Below are 19774 nucleotides of genomic sequence, written 5' to 3' on the forward strand. Positions count from 1 at the left end.
TTACACAATAGCTGCACAGAGCCAGCAGGGGACATAGCCCCATTTCCTACAGAGGCTTTCTAGTGATTTTCCAAGCACCTTCCCGCGGAAATCACTCCTTCCCCCTTCTGTAGAACAGTCCCCATCACCACCAAGAGAGAGCTGGGGTTCAGCATTTGTGACTCCAGCAGCTGACCCTTAAACTAGGGGGCACAGAGGGAACACAGCTGCAGCAGCAGACCTGTATTTGAGCCTCATCAGCCCCCACCTGTCCTGGCCTCCTGCAGGGCAGCAGAGCACATGGAGTCGGGAGCAGGCACTGCTGTGTTCTGAGAAATAGCATCATGCTGCTCTCATGAGAGATTCCTCATGTGCCTTGTTTCCGCTCCCACAAAAGGATGGCAGCTCTTCTTACCAGGCCCAGGAAAGCCCTTTGCTCCAAGGAATGCGAGCAAAAGGACAGACATCATCCCATCCCCACACCATCTAACAGCCAGCCCCAGGACAGGATCCAGGCAGGCTCCAGAACTGCAACCTTCCTGCTCTTAGCTCCAGCGTGGTGCTGAGCCAGGCACTGACCAACTATAGGCGCAGCCGCTTGATATCCTCACTGCGGAAGTCGATGCGGAGAGCCAGCACCTGCCGGACCTCGGCGGGAGTAAGGCGCCAGGTGAGTGGACCTGAGTTTGGCCCCCAGTAATCCAGGATCTCTGTCACCTGGAAAAAGAAGGGAGCTGTAGGAGATGACTCAGCACAGACTGCCCTCACAGGTAAGTTTGAACTCAAGCACCATCAGACACAGGGCAACTTCTCCAGCTTCTCCCCACCCTGTAGGTGTGATGATATCTGGATGAACTCGGTAAAGCCATGTGCAGTGCAGCTGGTGCTCCCACAATTCCCCAATAGAAGCAGACCAAGCGCAGCTCACCCTTTCCAGGTTGAGGATGGTGGCCATCTGGGAAAGACGAGCAAACTTGTCACGGATAGTCCATGTGGTGACTGTGGTGAGATAGGCTATGAGGGACCTCAGCTCCTTGTCAAACTGCAGACCACCGAGCTGTGGGCACAGACAGAGATCAGTTAACTCTCCAAGCAGACCCAGAGGTTGTGCCAAGACAGCAATTAGAAGTCACAGGGAGGCAGGGGGAGGTCTCTGAGTGGGAAGGTCCCAGTTAGACCACTTATTGCAGATTTAAGTGGCTTATGTTTAGACCCACCTTAAAACCCAGCTCCCTTATTGGTGCCAGCTCTTCTCAGTCCCATAAACAAACCCACTTTGTCCCTGTGGGTGCTGTTGTAAAAGTGTCCCTGAGCTGGTCACTGGTGCTTGCAGAGTTTCTTTGAGGATAACATATGCATCTGCCCTGCCCCATCCTTTACTGAGGGTTTGCAGTCAAGAAAGACTAGATGGCAGAGGAGGGTTTTGCTTACCCTGCTGAAGGTGGATTTGAGCAGCACTTTCTCCAGTTCAATGGCTATGAGACTGGTCATAAGACCAGTGAGGGTGTCATAAATCACTGGAGACAGCCCAGCCTGGAAGCAGAAACCTGTGTCATTCTTTTCAGGAAAACTGAGCAGAGGTGTCTAAAACCCAAGGCTAGGAGAGCTTACGAATAAGGACTTGCAGGCTTGGCACGTGGAGAGCACCAGAGAGGTGATCCAGGTATGTGGGGCCTCCAAGCAGGCTTTGAGAATTGCAGGAGAAGGGGGTGACTGGATCCCTAAGAGCCCAGCAAGGCACTGAAGGACACCTCTGCTCGCCAAGCAAGGAAAGAGCTGGAGGATGCCATGTGGAAGCCTGGCAGGCTGCCACCTCCTTCTCTCACCTTGAACTCTGTCATCTGCTGTTCCAGATTGACGATGAACTGCTGGACCCAGGGATCATTGGCCTCATAGTCGCTGAACTCCTCCTAACAGTGAAATGCAGAAAGTGCTGTTTATGTGGCCTGAAGTAAAGCACAGCCAACGGCCCAGAGGACAGGAAGGGAGGTCCCTCCTGCAGCAGCACTTCACCCCTTCCATTTTCTCAAGTTCCTCTCTAGCCAAACGTCCCTTTCCAGGCTCGGCTGCAGAGCATGGTCTGGGTATTTTATTGATGCTCTGTGCCAAGGAAACAGCAGATAACTGAGGGGAAGGAAAGATTGGTTGCTCTGTGCTGCTGAGCAGAAGACAGAGAATGCCCAAGAACAGCTGGAAGCAGAGAACACTGAGCCTCACCTCCTCGATGTTGTGGGAGACAGAGAGGAATAGGTTGATCCACGGCTTCACCTGGGGTTTGATGGCTGTGCTGTTGAGCTCATTGAGACCTTCCTGAGGGAGATAGCAAGAAGAGAGGACAGTGAGGCACAAAATCTTTACAACCAGGCTGTCTTGATGCTGCTTCACATTCTCAGCTGGGGAAACCGACCCACAGACTTGCACATGAAACTGAACCTGGAAGGCCCAGACCCCACACTCTTCTGGTGCCGGAAGGCTCTGAGGACACCATGACAAGAAGAAGAGGAAGGATGTTGGCCCAGAAGCTGCTGTTGTGCTCACTTTGTGTGGTCTGAAGGGCTTGTGCTTCCCCATCCCACATAGCTACAGATTTCCTGGCAGGAGCGAGGAATGGGGGGTAGGAAAAAACGCAAACTCCAGCTTTTCCACTCAGCACCAGCCAGGGCACTGTTACTGAACTCAGCTGATGCCTCCCACCTCCAGTGCAGCTTAGCTCAGTAGGAGAATCTAAAAGGAGGATAAAAGCTGTAACCACAGTTAGTTCCCTGAATTAATCATAACCCCAACACATGCCATCTCCCCCGAGCAGCAGGCTGTCAGCAAAGGCTTTTCTGTCCCCTGTGATGAGAGCTCTTAAAGCCCTCTCCTGCCAGCCACCCCTCTTTGGCTCAGCAAGGTGTCATGAAAGCTCACTCAGCATGGAACTGTGTCGGTACCTATTCTGACTGGCATTTGATGGGAGTTTTTAACTAAAACTGGCATTTCTGAGCAGGCCCTGCTGGCAATTGTCCTTTTCTGAGGCAAATTCAGCGCGTGTGTGACTCAGGCAGTGCAGGAGCTTCCTCCCCAGACTCTGGGTTGCTTTGCAGCCACTTTTAAAACCGCACTAGAGTCAGACTGGAGAGTTTTATGCCTTACTGATGAGCTCTTTGGTTTTGATACTGACCACAGTCCCCAAGAGGGTTTGCTGGCGGTGCTGAACTGAAGGCATCTGCCTGCCCTGAACTGCAAAGCCAAAAAAAAAATAGCCTGACCCCTCTGTGAAGTACAAAGGCAAACCTGGTTCAAAATATTCTCCTTTGCTTGGTTTCTTTCCACATGAGGTACTAGGTCTTCCTGCTTCTCTCCCTGCCAGAGACCACTGTGAAATTTTAGGACAGCAGGCCCCAGCATGCCACAGGAGGCTGGATTTAGCCAGAGTCTTCTGCTCCATGCTGAGGAGTATTTGCATTTGGGAAAGAAGGAGAAACCTGAGAAAAGAGCATCTCTTCTCTACCAACAGCCTGTCTTCAGCATTACTTAGGCTGTGGACAACTTGACAATGTGCTGTGCCACGAGGGAGAAAGGAGGAGATAGAAATGTCATTAATATTTCTTCTCCTGAAAATGCTGAACCAACTGCAATTCTGTGCTCAGTGAAGACGAATGAAGCAACATTCCTTCTGGCTCTGCAGCTGCTTCCAGTGCTTTTTATGCAGCTGCTGGCTGGTGTGGCTGTATAAACGGGCTGGGGCTCTTTCCATGCCTCAAAGCTGACTGATTTGCTCCCTCCTGCACCCTACCCAGCACTCCTGGAGTCAGACATGGCCTGGCCCTGAGCTGAAGTGATTCCTGCCAGAGTTGTCCCTGAAAACACCAGCAGGCAGTGCTGGAAGCCAGCAGTAATTCAGAGAGACACTCACCTGCAGCAGGTCACGGAATTTGTTGGAGACAGCAGCCATGTCCGAGAGGCAGCTCTCAATCTTGGCCTGTGCTTGCTCACCCCCAAATCCTTGGCTAAGCAGCTTGCTGCAGTCACTCTGCAGGGAAGAGATCCATGAGCAAGCTGCAAATTAATAACCTGGGCAGTTTTTATCCCTTTGTGTTGCTGAGCTCTGGCTGCCCACCAGTGTGTGGGCTAGGTTAGGAGCCCATCTCCCATCTCTTGCTCCTACAAAGGCAGAGGCTGCTGGCTCCAGCTGTGAGGAGAAAGGACAGCAAGAAAGGAAGCCAGGGGCTGTCTAGCCCAGCACCAGAGAGCTGCAGACTCTCCATGATGCACATGTTATTCCTGCACCAGGCTGGTCAGGCTGGAGGAACTGGTATTGCTGGCTGCTACTATCAGCCGGAAATTGCTCTGCCAGCTCAAAATTGCTTCCCTAAGGCTGGATGGCAAAGACCTCAGGAATTCAGGCATGTCAAAGTCCAGATGGTTTACTTGACCCCTGCCCCTGCCAAGGGAGGATATTATAAATTTGATTTGGGAAAAACCAGTAAAGAATAGAAACTGCACCTCCAAAGTCTTCTTTAGGGTCATGATGTTTTCACTGCAGACTTCCACATTGTTTAAGGTCACCTGAAAAAAAACCCAAAACCAACCCAAGTTGGATTAAATGGAATTTCCCAGCACCTCATCCCCAAGTCCATACATTTACTCCATGCCCTGCTAACAATACGGACTGAAATGCAAGTAGTTAAGGGACAGAGTTGCTACTGTGAGATCAAAGCACTGCGGATTCACTAAGCTGCATGAAGCTAAACTCCAGCAACTGAGCACATGTGCTGAATCTCCAGCTAGTACAGAGTTCAAGACAGTTTACTTCTTTTCCTCATCATCCTGTTCACGATGTTGCCACGAAGCCCCACTCGTTGGTGATGGATGGAAGCCATAATGTACCCCCAACTTTCTGTAAGTGTCATGAAGAACAGAGCAGGAGTGGCTGTGGGTGATTTTAAACACTGTGTCCAGAGCAGCAGGGGAGACAGGGAGGCACAGGTAACTAGGCAGGAGGAATCAGCAGCCCTCCTGCCAGATGAGTATCTGTTCTCCACTGAACAGACTGTTCTCTACCTGCTGAAGATGAACTGTCACTATAAGGCTGGGGTTTGTGCAAATAGGGAAATGAGGCAAGGTGACAAGTGAACGAGGAGATTCAGTGGAAGAACTGACATTTTAAGCCCTTTGCTTCAAGAAAGGTAGAAACCTGTAACAAAGAGTTCTATGAGATTAAAGAGTTCAGTCTCTCCTGCTCCCTTTGTTGCCTTTTCTCCACGTACAGTGAAAGCTCCAAGGAACCTCTTCAGTGTTGGCTGTTCACAACAACTTAGAGAGAGGGAGACATGGTGAGCCAGCCCCTCTCCAGTGCTCTCAGTCTCTGCCCACAGGTCTGCTCAAACCTGGAGAGAGCAGAGCCAGAGATGTTCTCCCAGAGAGGTCTTTTCCACAATGCAAAGTCTACACAGCATCCCAGCATGGGGAGGGATGTGTTATGCTGCAGCAGACAGGAGCGACAAGCGGCCCCTTCAGATGCTCTCTGAGGGGTCTGAAATGCTCCCTGTACCTGTTCAAGCATGGACAGAGCTGCAGTTCTGCTGTTAGAAGGCAACAGGAGGATCTTGCAGACCAAGCAGAGCAGACAACCCTGCTCTAATGAAAACTCTTCAATCTCGTGAGGGAGCTGAGCTTGGGCCAGGACTTTTTTATCTGGAGGAAGGTGTGGATGAGATGCTCCCCCACCACCTCTGTGCAGAGCCTGTGAAGAGCAGGAGTGGTGGACACCTCAAAAGAGCACAGACTCTTCCCCAGCCCGGAAAGAATTGTCATCACAGCAGCCCAAGAGGCACTCATGGGATCACAGTTGCATAGGCTGGGTGTGGAAGCTCTACAAACCTGAGATGAGGCAGAAGCATCCACCAGACATCCAAAGGCAGGCCACCCACCATACCTCAACAGATTTTCAGGTTCTCTGAACACAACAGTCACACCAATCCTGTTCCCAAGAGTTCCCCATTGTCTTTCTCCCCACCCCAACCCATTCTGCACCAGAACAGCCACCAAACCCACCAGAAAGGACTGCTTGGCCTCGTCGGTGCTTTCAATGCCTTTGGTGTCGAACTTGCCCTGCTGCAGGCTGCTGTGCATGATGTTCACAGCACTGGTCACCCCTCTCTGGAAGTCCTGGAAGGTTGTGGCTGGGAAGCCCTGCTTCAGCTTGTTGTACAGAACCTCCCTATGGGCAAGCAGAACACACCAGGGTTTAGAGCATGCAACAACAGAATTATGCTCTGTGCCTCGGGACAGCATTCTGTCTGAGATGTGACCTGAACAAGGTAAGTGGAACTTCACAGGAAAAAAAAAGGCTGGCAAATATCATCTGACAGCATCTGAAGGCTGAAAGAAAAACATAACCACACAGTTTCTGAGCTTTCCCAAATATCCTGCCTGCAGCTGCCTGCTGTCTTCAGCCACAGTTCCTCATTCCCACAATGGAATGAAAAACAGCAGGACAATTTCTGCAGTCTCACACCAAGTTTGAGTCATTAAGTAACCCAGAGAACAACTAGGGGTGACCATGTACCCTCAAGCAGGGTAGGACCCCAGTGCTACATGGCAACTCCATCTCATAGGGATTTTGGGCCATGAGGTTCTTTTTTCTGTTTGTCTTATAGGGGGATCACCAACCACTACTGTGAGGAAAGATGCCCAGATCCAGCTTCCTACACCTGTTACTGCTTCCTACGAGCATCTTCCATGGGGATGACAAGCCAGAGGTTCAAAGGCAAAGAACACAAGGAAGACCATCTGACAGCAAACATTGTTTGCAGAACGTGGAGGCACATTACAGTGAACCTGGTGTATTTTCATTACCTGAAGTCAGACTCTAGCTCGGTGGTGGAGTGGTTGATCATGGCACAGAGACAGTCTATGCTGGAGCTGGACAGAGCACGCCCAATGCACTTCTTCACTATATAAAACACATCATCCACCATGCTGGAGGTGAGCTGGCCCTTCTCATAGCTGTCCATGGCAACAGCCTGCAAAGAAAGCTGTCTCAGTGCCTTGGGCTCAGTCAGCGGCGCTGCCCCAGCAGTGCTGAGAGGCCAAACTGCCCATCTTCTCCCTTCACCCTGAGTGGCTGGCACCCCTCAGACTAGTTTGCAGTAGCCCACAGACCTGGAAGATACCCTGGGGTATGTCTGAAGTCAAAATTCAGAAACAACCACTTGCTTTTCAAGGCCAAGGGAAACAAAAGACTTCCCTGACAACTGCAAACTTGCCGTGTACACATAACCCTCCCTTGGGATGCTCACCAGAGGACTGAGGAGCACACACAGAGAAGCATCTAGGAGGTTCTCCCCTACCTTGTTGACAGTCTCCCTCATGAAGTATTCCTCCATGGTGATGTAGTAGCCAATGAGCTCTTGCATGGTGCAACTCAGCAGACAGTTGTTGAGGAGCTTGTCCAGGTATTTTTGATGCTCTGTGGAACACAAGAGAGACCCATCAGCAGGAACCCAGGGCCAGGAGGCAGCTCCACCAAGTCCCTTGCTGCCTGTCTCATAGGCACCTAATGGACAGACACTTGCCAGGCCCAACCTAGAACAAATCACAAGCCTCAACTGTGGAGCTGAAATTGCTGAGTTGGATTTTGCAGGTGGCCAAAGTGCTTTCCAGAGCTCTACAGAGTACCAAAACCTCGAGCCTGTTTTTCCATGGCCTCCACCCTTAGGATTTGTGCCTGCAGTGACCAAACAGCTCTTCCTCTCTTTGGGGACTTTAGTTTGTTATACCCTACAGTCATTCTTAATGTTGGTTTCCCTGTTAGAGGGAACAACCAGTGCTGAAAACAGGTTTGGAAAGGCCAGACTACACAATCATCTTCCACAGAGCACTCCCAAAGTGTCTTTGCAGACCCTGTGTCACTCTGCTCTGCCACTAACTCAGGTATATCTCAATTTCTGGCTTTGACGAGCAGAGCTTATGAGTATTGGTACTCAAGGTGTTACCTTGCTTTACCTCCTCTGAGGCCATGGCATCTCCCACCTCAAAATCAGCTATTATTCGTCTCTTGATGAACCTCAAGTAGAGCTCACTGCGGGCATTCATCAGAGTGACTTCTGTTAAAATAGGGTCAAGCTCCCTGGAAGAAACAGCAAGAATCAAGACAGCAAGACTACAAAAGGAGAGGCACTAATTCAATTCAGTTAAGTAGTGTGTTCTCCATTCTCTCACTATGAGATCAATACTGCCCCTTTCCATCTGTGCCATCGAGTGGCAAAGCTCAGCAGAAAAAGTGGTATGTGCAAAGCATGCACACACAATCAAAATATCCCCCTAAAATCATCTCCCAGGAGGTATCTCTACAATATTGCTTTTTTCTCACAAACTCTACTCCAAGATTTAGCAACACTCCCCCTCTTTTTCCTCATAGATGTGAGGACATCCACGTCGAAATCACATTGGTAAGGACTGCAAGACTCAAAGCAATTTCATGTAACTTCAAAATGAGCCCTGTTTTGAGTGGGAGGTTTGACTAGAGATCTTCATCAGTCCTTTCCTACCTCAGTTTTTCTACAATTCTGTGAGCCCTATGTTGCTAACGTTAGAAATGCCTGGTCCCTGCCATCTCCACATATGTGTTTTTGTGCACAGATTCATGTGTTTCTCTGAAGATGATAAAGAATCTGTTTAAGCTCAACAGCTCAGGAAATGAGACAAAAAAAGCATCTTACAATGCAGAACACAGTGTTCAGATCAGAGATGACTATCAAAAAAAGAGAGACTGACACATCAGCTTTTTCATCAGCGTGCAGAGAATTTAACAAATCCTGCTTGAAGCCTCACGGTGCACAAGTGGGAGAAGGAAAGATCATCTTTATTTTACAGATGAAAAAGAAAAAAATCAGAAAACTGGGATACATGCAGAGTTACTCAGAGCAAATAGTAAGTGGATATTACTGCTGAAATAATAATTATGCAGGCTCACAGACAGATCTTCCTTGAAGAACCTAAGTTTTCTTTCAAGGTATGTTTGTAATTCAGGCAGTCCCAGAAGGGCTGGGTACACTTTCAAATGGCCTTGCTTGAGGGTTATGTAAATATTTATGATAAGAAGAAAAAGAGGAAGTTTAAAGCACTGCAGTTCATTATCAAGAAACTGACGGTACAGAGCTGCTGCAGCAGCAGTATAGATTAAATAAGACCCAAATATTTATTCCTGATTCTGTCACAAATTATCTGTCCAGCAAGCTGCTCCGTTTTGTGGGCTCCAAGGCCATGAAAGAGTAGCGGGCACAGGCAGTTAAAATCTCAGTCCTTCATGTGTGGTGATATTGCCAACCCTCCAGGAATGCTTAGAGCCAAGGCTTAGAAGTAATGACTAAGCAAAATAAAGCCCCACTACAGAAGTTTCCTTTATAGAAGGGCAGTGAAGGGCACTTAACAATTGGATTTTATGAGTTAATAGCTGCAAAGCTTCTGGAAGAGTGGGAGAGTTATCTAAATGCTAGGTAGTGTTAATAACAACTCAAGAGTGAAAGGTTAGAGAGCATAAAGAGTTTTTCTTTGTACCTTGGTTCAATTTTCTCTGCAGAAGAACTTCTCATCATGCTACTCTGGACTTGCTGGAACTGCAATCACAAAAGAAAGGGAGAGTCATCAGTCTTTGCTGATGACTTGGAGTTACCAGCCACTTCTCGTGCTATACCCTAAGGAAGTGCTTACTCACTGGGGGTGATAGGCATGCTTTGCAGGAAGCACTGCCAGAGAAGGGAACCACATCAGTTCACTTCCTCCTCCTCCAAGGCAGAGCTCATCCTGCCAGCAAAGGTGGTGAGATGGGACTTGACCAGAGGCACCAAGGTGTGTGACCATGAGACAGTTGCAGCAGTCCTGCATCTAAGCAGGAACAAGACAGTGGGGAAGCTGTACTGAAAGCACCCTACAGACCTGCACAGCAAAGAATGACCAGGGGGCATTTACTATGCTCCAAATGAATCCTCCTCTGCATCAGAAAGCACAGCTACAGGCTGAACCCCTTCCCCTACCAGGGTAAAAATGGAGCAAAGCAAGGTTTCTCTCAATACACAGGGTCAAACTCTGCTGCCTCTACAGCAGTGGGAGCCCCACAGAACTGGATGGAGGGCACAGTTGGCTGCATCAGGCAGCCTCACACTGCTCTTACCTGCCTGTGATAGTCCCTCTCCTTGATGAACTTGTCCACCACCTTCTCCACCTGCCGGTCACACTCCAGCTGCAGGTGCTTGATGAGGGTGTAGAGCCTCCCTGGCCCATAGTAGGTCTCCACGATGGGCTGGTGGGTCTCCACAATGCGAGCAATCCCTGTGGGGACAGGGGAGAGAACCAGCAGTTCCCAGAGCACAGCAGAGCTACACAGGTCCACAGACCAGACCTAACAAAGGATCATTCACTTCACAGATAAAGAGTGCAAATCTCCTGGAGCAGAAGCCATCTCTCTGTCCCTAAAGAGAACTCCTGCCATGCCCTGTGTGCCAGCTGCCCTTCAGCCCAGCAAGATACAAGGTATGAGGCTTCCCCAGGACAAAGCCACACAAGCTAAACCTGGCAGGGGACACAACTGCCACCCAAATCCAGTCTCAGCTTTCAGCACTTGCAAGGTTACAGGGAAAAATCAGCCTAGGGATGGCTCTTGGGCACACACTTGCTGCAGAGAGCAAGCATTAGTGAAGGCAAGAACTTCTTGTAGGAAAAGCTTATCTCCAAGGAAGTATCTCTACAATATTGCTTTCTTCTCACAAGTGCTCTACTCCGAAAGTTAGCAACACTCCCCCTCTTTTGACACTATTGCCAAGAAAGCTCTACTGGCGCCAGGCTGGGAGAGTAACTTGGCAGTGGTGCCGCCTGGAATTAGAGCAGATTTCATAGAGAAGGTGGCTAATCACCATGGGATCTCAATTATGGTCTTTGGCAACATTCCCAAAGGGCATTCACATTCCTTTCTCTCCCTTCCTTGTCTGCTTTCAAGCTCCCATGGTGCTTCTTGAAGAGCCAGGCCTGGAGGCACCAACAGCTGCTCATCCCTAAGGGATCTGATTTGTTTGTCTGGAGAGCTGCAAGTCTGAAGAAACCTCCAGGGAATACCCATTTGTTTTGAGGATGCAGAAAACAGGAAGAGTCTGATACATAGAGGAAACCAACAAATCCTTTGCAAATCCACTTCATGCCTGTGCAAGATGTCCACAGGAAAACTGGTTTATTGTGACGCCCTCTTCTGGCTGGAATAAATTCAGCTAGCTGCGTCCCTGTCCCTCGAGTGTGAGACACCTGTAGCTCAAAGGGCAATGAGGCATTTAAAATTAAAAGCATTTAAATTGATGGACTGTCTCATCGCGGACCATTCGCAATCAATCAGGAGAGAGGAAAGGAAGATTACCTTCGAAGAGGAGTGTCAGGGTGTCTGCAAAGATGACAGCAGCTCGACGGTCACTCATGTCTGTTCCCATCACCAGCTGCAGGTTCTCTTCTGCTTTGTTGGCCACCTGCATGACAACAGGACCAGTCAGCTGAACACCCAAAGGTATTCTTCATCCCACAGGTCCACAGTCCTTGCCCTAGAGAGCTTTCACTGGCCTTCCTAATGCAAGAGCTATTGCCGTATTATCCTCCTTTGAACAGGGATCCTTTCCTCTCCTGTAGAAAACTCAAGGCTTGAGGAAGGGCAGAAACTTGTTCTTCTCTTTCCAGGCTCATTGTATGATTTTTAAGCAAGTGCAGAGAGCAAGACACAGAAGAAGCCAGACAAGCCCCTGGATCTGTATTCAGACACCAGAAAGCTCATCCCAGCATGCAAATGCAGGGAGAGACATGAACTGAGGCCAGTGCTATTTTTTAAGGCTAACAAGCCACTGCCAAAATCTCCTTCCACAATATCTGTTGACAGAGACTGGGTTTTGTTTTCCCCTGGGTTTCACAGAGCCTGTTACCTGCTTGCAGAGGTACTCAGAGAACTTGCTCAGCCCCTCTTCATGTAAGCCTAGCAGAGGAAAGATCTTGAAGAACCGTTCCACCTGGGGCAGGTCTCCCTGCTTCATAGCTGTGTCAAATTTCTCTGCAACAATTGTCTTCAGACGCTGCTCTGCTTCCTGCAGGAGCTTCAGGTTGGCATCAATTATGCCCCCTAGTCAAAAGGACAGAAAAGAAAGGGAAAAGCAACAGCACAATGTTAGTACTGTATCTAGGGCTGCTTTTTGTTTTTCCAGGAGACCAGCACTGTGCAGTCCCAAGCTGAGAAGGCAGAATACACACTGGAATTCCTCTACTGGCAAAGACAGACAGGTTGGTGTGTGATGTAATGTGATTTTGCATGGAGGATGATGACACATCAACTGGGATTTTCCTCTTAGCAATTTACTCCTTCATTTCCAGTTGCTCTGCTTGGTAGCACACTGTAACACAAGAAAAATTCTCCTTGACAGAGCCTTCTCCCTCACTTCTTCTGGTCTGAACATTTTGTCCTTTGCTTAGTTAGCACCTAAAATACTATTACAGCTATGTGCCAGGAACTGCCCTTCCAATTAATGATAATTCTGATGTAGTAACACTTCAAAAATGCTCATCTCTCAGTCAGTCTATAAAATACCAAGACCACTGGCCTGCATTACATCTTCTGCTTTTTCTGTTGGGCTGAGGCAATCTACCATAGGAAATGAGCAGTCTCTAGATATCCACTGGAAAGGTGACTCATCAGTATGTCCTCACAAACAGTGCTTACCTTCCTTGCCCTGGCGACTGAGCTCAATCACTGACTTGTCCAGAGACAGATAGCGATGGATATGAGCTGCTGCCTGTTCATAGTCTTCATTTCTCAGGGCTGTCTGAACTCCATCCATGCAGAACTTCAGGTCAAGGATGTCATCAGCTCTCTGAATGGCCTGATAGAGTCGGTTCTGCAAGAAAGGCAGTCTCTACTGTCCTCAGCACTGTGTAATTGACAAGATTGCCACTCACCCTCTTCAGGGTATTCTACCAGGAGCTGCATGGACAGAAGGGGATGCTGGAGAACCAGCTGCTATATGGAGAAGCATCCCTGGAAGCGTTCAAGGCCAGGTTGGATGGGGCTCTGAGCAACCTGGTCTAGTGAAAGGTGTCCCTGTCAACAGCAGGAGAGTTGGGAATGAGATGAGCTGTAAGGTCCCTTCCAGCCCAAACGATTCTATGATTCTACCACTCTTATACCATGCAATATGCAGGAGCCCAGAAAGACACAGCTAAAATAAAGAACATAGCAGCTTCCAGCCACATGCCCGCTAAAGGAAGGGCACATCCTCTGTGCTGTGAGCACAGAACACAGCTGGGTGGTGACAAATTCCAACCCCCCTCAGCCCAGTTACCTTGGCAAGGTCGAGCTGACGGACTTTACTGCTGACGTTCTCAGCCAGGTTGCAGGTGAAGGTGACCATCCCTGCCAGCTGCTGGGCATCCCCCTCGATCAGCTGCAGATTAGGGCTGGGAACACACGTGAACGGAGCGTGAGGTGCACGCATTAACCAGTCGGATGGCGTGCAACAGCAGGATGGCTCTTCCTCCAAACACAGCTGGTCCTGTCACAATATTCTCACTCACTTCATTCCCTCCTCTGGGAGCAAAGCAGGAGAAAGGAACAGACTGACTGCTTTGGAAGAGGCTGCACAGACCAACTGTGCCTTGCTACCACACAGGGCATGAACAAGCCACTGGGCCTTTATGACATTCTCCACTTCTGAAGTGGAGGTGAAGTCTGTAAACCTGTCCTCTGAGCTTCTGCTAGACACAAGGCCATTTAGGATGATTTTCCAGCTGGCCTGCAGAAGTTCACCGTAAAGAAACAGTAATATTTGTTCACACCTATACACAGCCTGACAGAAGACACCTAATCCAACGATTGATGCTGAAACCTGGCAACCTCTGACATGACACGTTCAAAAAGCTGCTCAGCCTACACCAAAATGGGTCAGTCTGAGTGAGGACACAGCTGTCAGTGCTGCTGAGAAGAACTGGGCACCTGGGGATCAGGATCCAACTAGTGTTCTCTACCACAAACCGATTTAAAGTCTGACATTTTCTGAGAATGGATGTGCTTCCACTACAACAGTGAAAGGAGTATCTGGGTGAAAGGAGAAGGAAGGGGAACGGGTGGGGAACACTAACCCCATGCGATGAAGAGCAACCATCTTATTCTCTATAGTGCTCTGCTGCTCCAGGAGGGCATCCAGCTCTTCCTGCACGACTTTCTGAAAAAATAAAAAAAAAAAAGGATGAAGGAAGTGTTGTGTGACTTTAGCTCTGCTCCAGGCCAGCGACTTATCAGACCCTATGTCCAAGCCAAGGACACAAAGGTAGCAAGGCATTAATGCTTTCAAGAACCCATATGACCAATAAATACTTTCTAAGCTCTCTTTAATTCTCTAAACCTTTACGGGTTTGCCATTTGAAAGCAAACACAAAATCTCCTCCCCTAGCCGGGCTTCCAGCACACGAGATCCCAGAATCTCCAAGCTGCTCGCGACACAGGGATCCGCGGAGGCGACACCCACCGCCGGCCGGGCCTCAGGGGCGGCTGAGTCCGTATTAAACACCTCTGGAAAGGATCCAACAATGAGGGGCACAGTGACAGCGAGGCATCCGCTTTTCGGGGCCCCGCCGCCTCCCGTGCCCGGCCCCACACACCTCTTCCTCACACAGCCGGCTGTAGGCGGCCTCCAGGTCCGCCAGGTCGGTCAGCGACTGGATCCGCTCCATGGACAGGGCGGAGGCGGCGGGGCCGCCGCTCTCCCCGGGCGGCGCCTTCGGTCCCGGCGCCGTGGCCGCCGCCATCTTGGGACGCAGCTGACGCGGTCGCTACCGCCGTGAGGCCCGTCGGGGCTGTCGAAAGCGGTGCCTGAGCCTTGGCGCCACTGGGCTCCGCCTGGCGGAGAAGGAAGCTGACATCTCCATGCCAGAAGGCGGCTGAGGGTTTACGGGGGGGCGGGGGGGGGGGGAGAAGGGGGCTCTTGGTGCTGGGAGGAGCTGCCATAGCGCAACAATGATTCAGGCACGGCTTGGGCAGCCTCTACCACTACACGGCGCAGGCGCGCGCCTGACCCGCGAAAGCCCCGTAGAGAAGGCGCGGGAGGGCAGCGCGCAGGCGCCCGCGCTGATGGCGGAGGAGGCCGGCGGCGCGCCCGCCTAGGCCGGAGCAGCATCCGCCGCCATCCGCACGGTGAGCGCAGCTCTGCCTGCCCGGCGACGGCTCCGCGGCCGGGACGTGCAGGACGGGCCGCTGGTTTGTGGAGGGGGAGCGTCGCGGATTCCGCGGGGCCTGGGCCGGGTGGGGGCGGCCGGGCCGGGCAGTGACCTGTGGCCGCTTCTCGGGGCGAGCGCTCCGCAGAGCGCGGGGAGGTGTTGGCTCCGTGCCCTGCCGGGGCAAGGCTGAGGGCCGGTTTCTGGGGCTCGGGGCGGTCGGCTGATGCTACGGTTCCTTCCCTCCTCAGCCTCGGGGAGAGGAGTCGGCCCTGAGCAGCTGCGGGTGGCTGCACTCGCGTTCAATGAAACGGTGGCGCCAGGGACGCGTAACGGCGCGGGGATCCCGGAGGGATTCCCTAATTGTGTTTGGCTTCTGAACAGCTATAGCCGAGACTAATAAGTAGTAGTTACTGGAAGTACTGCTCAGCCGCTCGGCAATAAGGAGCTCAGCTGGCGCTCGGCAGCCGGGACACCTTGGGAGAGCCCTTTGCCTCGTCGCGGTAATAAATACCAAATAGCAGCCGGGTTCTTGGTGTAAAGTGATCCGTGCACACGGAGGAGGGCAGTGGTTCTCTCTGCTGGATGGAAGGCTTTGCTTTTGAGAAGTTTATAATTGTGTTCTACTTGTTGCAGAACTACTGGAGCTACAATAAGGTGAAGCAAATCTATCGCCAACATGTTTCTGTACAACCTAACGTTGCAGCGTGCCACAGGCATTAGCTTTGCTATCCATGGCAACTTCTCAGGTAATTTTCTCCTCCCTTCGCATGTCTTGGCTTGAGGTTTTTTTGGATAGTACAAGAAAAAGATGGGTTTTAGAGTTTGCTTGGGTACAGCTGGGGTTTTGTTGCTGGTACATTATTATTTGCTCTTGAGTGTTACTTGGGCTGTGGTAACTTGTGGAAAGATTGACAGAAGGTTGACTTGATTATTTATAGGTCTAATTTATCTATAGATTTAGTTTAGTATTCTGACCAATTTTCTGGTGTGTTAAAAGATGTTCAAACAATAGTGGTACCTAATGTGGTGAATAAGATTCTTTGAATTCCTCCACAGTAATCCTAAAATTGGCATTTGGAAGTTTCCTCTTCTTTCATTGTAGCGTTTCTTGAAGTTGTGTGTTGTGCTCTGTTGTTGCTGACTTGTGCTCATGTTTTGGGTACTTCAGGAACCAAACAACAAGAAATTGTTGTTTCCCGGGGCAAGATCCTGGAGTTACTCCGCCCTGATCCCAACACAGGGAAGGTTCACACTCTGCTGACCGTGGAAGTGTTTGGAGTCATCCGGTCCCTCATGGCCTTTAGGCTGACAGGGGGGACCAAAGACTACATCGTGGTGGGCAGCGATTCGGGGCGCATTGTCATTCTGGAGTACCAGCCCTCCAAGAACGTGTTTGAGAAGATCCATCAGGAGACCTTTGGCAAGAGTGGATGTCGCAGAATCGTTCCAGGCCAGTACTTGGCTGTGGACCCAAAGGGCCGCGCTGTCATGATCAGTAAGTTACTCTTGTCAGCTTGTGTTCTCCTTACTTTTTTTATTTTCTGTCTTGTGGATATCGAGTTTGGAACAAGTCTTGGCCAGGTATAATTGGAATTGTTTCTTGGGCAGTGTTTTAGGCTGTGAGTTTTGTCAAGGAGAATGCAGGCATGCAGAGTAGTTCGTTGATGCTGATGGAATTGCACAAACTTTCTAATGCTGGGTGAAAAGTTGGAGAGGGACCGGTTTGCTTAGCAGTGCGCAGAGCCCTGAAGTGTGTGCAGGAGAGAAGATGGGATTGCAGTCGCCAGTGCTACAGTGTAGCCAGTCAGTTCCTGTGGCCTGAAATGATGTTCTGAGTTCATGTCTCTTCTCTGAGATGTGTTGTGGAGACAGCCAGATGCATTTCTGATGAGGTGTCACAGGTAGAAGGACACTTGGGAGAATTTTTTTTGGTAAGATTTAGCATGAGGTGTATGGAACTTTCTCAGTTTGTTGAAGGCCGCTCTGTGCAGTGCTGATGGTAGTTTCCTAGTATGTCTTTATACTGGGAATAGCAATAAATAATATTGTTTCTTTTCTAACATGTCTGCTTTTCCTGGGTGAGAAGGTAGCACAGTTACAGTTGTGCCATTCATGTTGATATCTGAGTGGTGTTTTTTATGTTGTGGATGCTGTGTGTCAGGCAAGAATACGTTTTCTTAGTTAAAATATCTTTGTGGAAAAGTTGTCACGCCAGTTGGCTTTAAACAGCAGAACATCTGGATGATGCTTTCCATTTGTCTTTGCTTTCTTGCAGTCTGTCATCTCTGGTGTGATGAAAGGAGTAAGTAGATCTGCTTCAAGCCATTGTAGATGGAATATTGGGCCAGGTGAATGTAGCTCAAAGGGTCAGGCTTTGGCTTTAAAGAGCTGAAGTTGTCATTTTGTGCTTGCAACCGGAGAGATTTAAAATGAGACATTCGAGGTTAATTGGTGGCACAGAGATAAACACCAGGGGTGAACTTCAGCTGAAGTAATGCTGACATTCTCTTGCCAACTTACAACTCGGTTTTGGACTGCAGGTATGGTCAGATTTGATCGTCAAGTGATGGGCTTCACATGCTGTTGTCCTTTCTTGCAGGTGCCATTGAAAAGCAGAAGCTGGTGTATATCCTGAACAGAGATGCTGCTGCTCGACTCACTATTTCCTCCCCACTGGAAGCCCACAAGGCCAATACCTTGGTCTACCATGTGGTGGGAGTCGATGTGGGATTTGAAAACCCAATGTTTGCTTGTCTGGAAATGGATTATGAGGTGAGAAGAACTTGATTTCCCTTTGCTGTCTTTTGAGCTTTGTTATTCCTGTTCTGTTTTTCATCTGTCACTGGGGAACACTGGCTGCTTTTGCTGTCTGAGATAGGTTGTTTTTCACAAGCTCACTGGCTTTTTGTCTTGCCTTCAGCCAGAATGGGCAAGTCTCTTCCGTCTTGGTGATTCTTTTTGCTTTTCAGCTGAAAATATGCCTATTTTCTTGGTCTGAACTTCTCTTGTGCAGCTTCCAGTAAGTCTTTTGGCCTTCATTCTGTTGTTACTCAAAACTGTTTTGCCACACATCAGTTTTGCTCCTCCTTTTAATACTTTTCTTGAAAGACACCTCCATGTGTTCTGTTTTAGGAAGCAGACAATGATCCGACCGGCGAAGCTGCAGCCAACACACAGCAGACATTGACGTTTTATGAACTGGACTTGGGTTTGAACCACGTTGTCAGGAAATACAGTGAGCCCCTGGAAGAGCATGGCAACTTCCTCATAACAGGTACTGCCCACAGTTATTTTTGCATAAGTCTGCTTGGTTCCCATTCCCCAGGGAAACACAACTGATACTCTTTACGTATTAGGAGTTGTTTCAATTGTAGTCTGAGCCATTCGTATAAATTAATTAATTGACTTTGCAGTCAGGTAATGAGGGGTGGTTCACACGTGGAAATACACAAGCATTCATGGAAGTAGCTGCAGTTTGAGAATGCCCCTGAAATTAGCTGGTAGCAATGCAAAAGGACTTAGTTTTAGTTAATGTGTAGGTGCTATACTCTCTTGTATGGGAGTCCATCACCTAAAGGCAGTAGATGAATCTGTGGATTAAAAGCTCACTTTAAGGGGTTGGATGCAAAGCTAATATAAGACTTTCAACTAGGGAAACTGCTGCAGGCTCCTCTCCAAGCACAAAAGATGCTGAGCTAGGAGAGCATCTTTGTATGCTTGCCCTGTTGCATCTCCTGTAGGCAGCTGTCAGACAGACACCAAATATTGTGCTGAATCTGTTTGATGATATCTTCTGTTACACTGAGATCACAAGAGAAGCATTTTTAAAACCATACTTTAACTAAAGATGTATCAGAAACCGTCCATGATGGATTTTTCTGCAAGCAAACATGCCAGAAACCCAAGGGTTGTGTTTAACTGACAAGTTGCTAGTGTGTTATTTTGGGTGTGTCATGGCTTTCTAAGCAAGAATAAGCTAGGAAGGATAAAACTTAAGCAATTTATCAGAAGCTGCATCCTTCCAGGTCCCCTGGTTCCATCTTCCCTGTTCTCATGGTGGCACAGGCAGTGGTACTCAGTCTTTTGTGTTCATTTTCAATAAGAGCAGGTTTGTATATGCAGGGTGATGGAGAGTACTGGAAACTACATTGCTTTAAAGAAAACCAAATGTTCTGCAGGCAGTGAGTCAGATCTGTGGTAAAGGCTTTTCTCCTCACATTTTTCTTACAGTTCCTGGTGGTTCTGATGGCCCCAGCGGGGTGCTGATCTGTTCTGAAAACTATATTACTTACAAAAACTTTGGTGACCAGCCTGATATCAGATGCCCAATTCCCAGGAGACGGGTGAGAATTTTTTAAGATGATGAATGCTTGGAATTTGCCTTTCAAGGTTAAGGGCATCAGGAAGGTTTTAAAGTAAGAAAAAAAGGTGTTAAACACATGTTGGCTTATCTACCTCACTGGCTTTGTGTTATCTGGGAGGGAGGACAGAATTGGGCATAGCCTGAGGTGATGAGTGTGGTTCATGTCTCTTCTCTGAGATTTACACTGGAGATACTCCAAAGACTCTGATCAGGCAG

The 19774-nt window shown here is 49.2% G+C and overlaps 2 protein-coding genes across 3 annotated transcripts in view; one reads left to right on the top strand and one right to left on the bottom strand.

The window, feature by feature from the left end:
- Positions 1-34: 34 nt before the first annotated feature.
- On the bottom strand, positions 35-14787 carry COG4 (component of oligomeric golgi complex 4; the record flags this gene model as incomplete). Its single annotated transcript, XM_082290288.1, has 19 exons — positions 35-696; positions 908-1036; positions 1411-1512; positions 1806-1889; positions 2197-2289; positions 3878-3994; positions 4468-4530; positions 6019-6184; positions 6823-6989; positions 7317-7435; positions 7962-8095; positions 9526-9584; positions 10139-10296; positions 11369-11474; positions 11919-12112; positions 12707-12881; positions 13326-13440; positions 14122-14204; positions 14641-14787. 19 exons carry the CDS (start codon positions 14785-14787, stop codon positions 562-564), a joined length of 2346 nt encoding a protein of 781 aa, XP_082146414.1. The 3' UTR covers positions 35-561.
- A 279-nt stretch (positions 14788-15066) lies between these two features.
- Positions 15067-19774, top strand: part of SF3B3 (splicing factor 3b subunit 3) — a 29375-nt gene continuing 24667 nt past the window's right edge. Inside the window, exons 1-6 of one of the 2 annotated variants that reach the window (XM_082289771.1) lie at positions 15067-15172; positions 15829-15941; positions 16364-16690; positions 17795-17967; positions 18328-18469; positions 19426-19538. In XM_082289771.1, the coding sequence (XP_082145897.1) occupies positions 15872-15941; positions 16364-16690; positions 17795-17967; positions 18328-18469; positions 19426-19538 (825 nt within the window). In that variant the 5' untranslated portion in view covers positions 15067-15172; positions 15829-15871. Of the gene's footprint in view, positions 15236-15828; positions 15942-16363; positions 16691-17794; positions 17968-18327; positions 18470-19425; positions 19539-19774 lie in introns of both variants that reach the window. The other variant, XM_082289772.1, reaches the window with a different exon arrangement.

Source organism: Coloeus monedula (assembly GCF_965178545.1).
Source record: "Coloeus monedula genome assembly, chromosome: 13".
Classification (NCBI taxonomy): Eukaryota; Metazoa; Chordata; class Aves; order Passeriformes; family Corvidae; genus Coloeus; species Coloeus monedula.